The sequence below is a fragment of the Scylla paramamosain genome, chromosome 23 (assembly GCF_035594125.1).
Source record: "Scylla paramamosain isolate STU-SP2022 chromosome 23, ASM3559412v1, whole genome shotgun sequence".
In the NCBI taxonomy this organism is placed as follows: domain Eukaryota; kingdom Metazoa; phylum Arthropoda; class Malacostraca; order Decapoda; family Portunidae; genus Scylla; species Scylla paramamosain.
Genome location: NC_087173.1, coordinates 19,920,223 through 19,922,722, shown reverse-complemented (window position 1 = coordinate 19,922,722; position 2,500 = coordinate 19,920,223). Strand labels below are relative to the sequence as shown.

At 39.6% G+C, this 2,500-nt stretch overlaps 1 protein-coding gene across 1 annotated transcript in view; it reads right to left on the bottom strand.

The window, feature by feature from the left end:
* The window catches only part of LOC135112360 (uncharacterized), a 30,941-nt gene that overhangs the window by 5,154 nt on the left and 23,287 nt on the right, over nucleotides 1-2,500 (bottom strand). Inside the window, exon 3 of the mRNA XM_064026743.1 lies at nucleotides 2,460-2,500. This exon is cut by the window's right edge and continues 94 nt beyond it. Coding sequence (XP_063882813.1) covers nucleotides 2,460-2,500 — 41 coding nt within the window. The remainder of the gene's footprint in view (nucleotides 1-2,459) is intronic.

Below are 2,500 nucleotides of genomic sequence, written 5' to 3'. Positions count from 1 at the left end.
ACAGGTGAAGCTCTACCATAAAGAACTCAGAATAACACAAGAAAAAACGTTGACAGAGGGAAAGAGACAGGAAGGAAATGTTCTGACTTAGAGAAAGATTATCACATTTCAACATAGAAACTAGTGAAAAAAAAAAAAAAAACTGGTAAAGCTGTGCCATAAATAACTCATCTAAAGACAAAAAGCGCTTTGCCGTGAGAACTGTGTCGTATAGCAAGAGGAGCAACAAACAAAGATATGACGAGATCAGATGGGAAAACACAGAGGCCGCTGGCAGGTATATTACGACAGTCACCACCAATATATCTTTCCTTCCACATCAGTACCTTTGCTCCTTGGAACCTGTGTCGCGTAATAAGAGAGATAAACAAAGATACGACTAGAACAAATGACAGATACAACTGAAATAACATTGGCGTTTGTAATCAGGATAGAACAAGAAATAACGGGTTCAAGCTTGAAAAATTTAGGTTCAAGAAAGAGATAGGAAGGAAATGGTTGTCAAATAGAGTGGTAGATGAATGGAATGAACTCAGTAATCAGGTTGTTAGTGCTGAGTCATTAGGGAGCTTTAAAGAAAGATTAAAAGAAGATTAAATAAATTTGTGATGGGGATGACAGGTGGAAATAGGTAGGTATGTTTTGTACAGGGACTGCCACGTGTAGGCCTGATGGCTTCTTGCAACTTCCCTTATTTTTTTTTATGTTCTTATGTTAGGTGTGGATGAATTCAGCTCTCTTATTTCAGTGGTGATCCCTTCATTGTGTAGAATCATGATTAACAAACCGTCATATTTTGTCGAAGAATAAAGTCAGTGTCTGGAAATTGGCAGAAGGCTAAGGTTATTTGCTTAATACTTTAGATAACACAGAAACAACTGGTATATTACTAGTGGTGCAGCAATACAGCTTTCCCGCCGCCACAGTAGTGTAAGACAGAGCGTGTGTTGTGCTGCTGAGGCGGAGTGAGGCTTTGTTCTTTATATATTCTATCTTAAGCTTATACAATTTTAAACTTTTTACTTTTGATTTTTTTTTATTTTATTTATTTTTTTTTACGTTCGCCTAGTTTTGATTTATTAGTACTGATTTACATTTTCTTATTACCTATTAATTTTACTTATTTTTTTTATATTTCTATCTATTTAACTTTTAGATTTTGAAAACTTTCATTGTCCTTTTATCCACTTTTAATTCTTATATATTTTTCTTTTATTTCCCGTCATTGTTCATTTTGTATTTTTTTCATTTTTCTGCGCCTTTTGTAGCATGATTTTAACTTTTTAATTTGTTATGATATCTTTCAATAGCATTACTCTACGCCATCCGAGAACTGCAAAAGCGTAAAGATGCAGAGGTCATGATCAAACAACCAAGATAATAACAATAACAAATAATAGTGTTTACAGAACGTACAGAGACACTATTATGTACAGAGACTAAAGAAGCCCGCAGGTGATTGGTGGAGACGAGATGATGCAACAGGACAGGCACTCAGACAGACAGACAGACAGACAAACAGACAGACAGACAGACAGACAGACAGACGCCATGTTATCATCACTTAATTTCCGCAGCGATTGCTCTACTTATGAAGGAAGGAAGGAACATGTGATACCTTGTGATTATTATTATTATTATTATTATTATTATTATTATTATTATTATTATTATTATTATTATTATTATTATTATTATTATTACCATCGTCATCTTGTCCTTTTTCTTCTTGTTATTTCTCGTATTTTTTCTTTTCTTTTCTTCTTGTTCTTGTTCTTCCTCCTCCTCCTCCTCCTCCTCCTCCTCCTCCTCCTCCTCCTCCTCCTCCTCCTCCTCCTCCTCCTCATTTTTTCGAGAAGTAACGACAGAGGAAATGAAACACAAGATGGAAGGAGGCAAGTACGATGTATCCTCTCTCTCTCTCTCTCTCTCTCTCTCTCTCTCTCTCTCTCTCCTTCTCTCTCTCTCTCTCTCTCCTCTCTCTCTCTCCTCTCTCTCTCTCTCTCTCTCTCTCTCTCCTCTCCTTCCCTCCATCCCCTCATTTCCTCCTCCCCTCCTCTCCCTCCCCTCTTTTCTCCTTCCTTCCACCACCTCTCCTCTCCTCTTTCCTCCAGTCCCTTCCCTCTCCTCTTTTTCCTTCTAGCCTCTCCTTCACACCGCAACCTTCCCTTCTTTTCCTTTCCCTTCCCTTCCCTTCCCTTCCCTTCCCTTCCCTTCCCTTCCTCTTCTCCCTTCTCTTCCTTCCCTCTGTCCTGTCTTTCACCCCCCTTCCACCTCTCTTTTTTCCTCTCTCCTCTCCTCTTACCTCCCCTCCTCTTCGCTATGTCCTTTCCATCCATCACCACCACCCACCAGCACCACCACCAGCACAGCCCAAGACAGACAATAGCAGAAGGGAAAATTGACCAAATCAGAAGCGACCCAGGCCCCTCAGAAAGGAATGCTGCCCTAATTGGTACCTGATAGTGTCGGAGTGGAGACCCAACTTCTTCAGGCACTC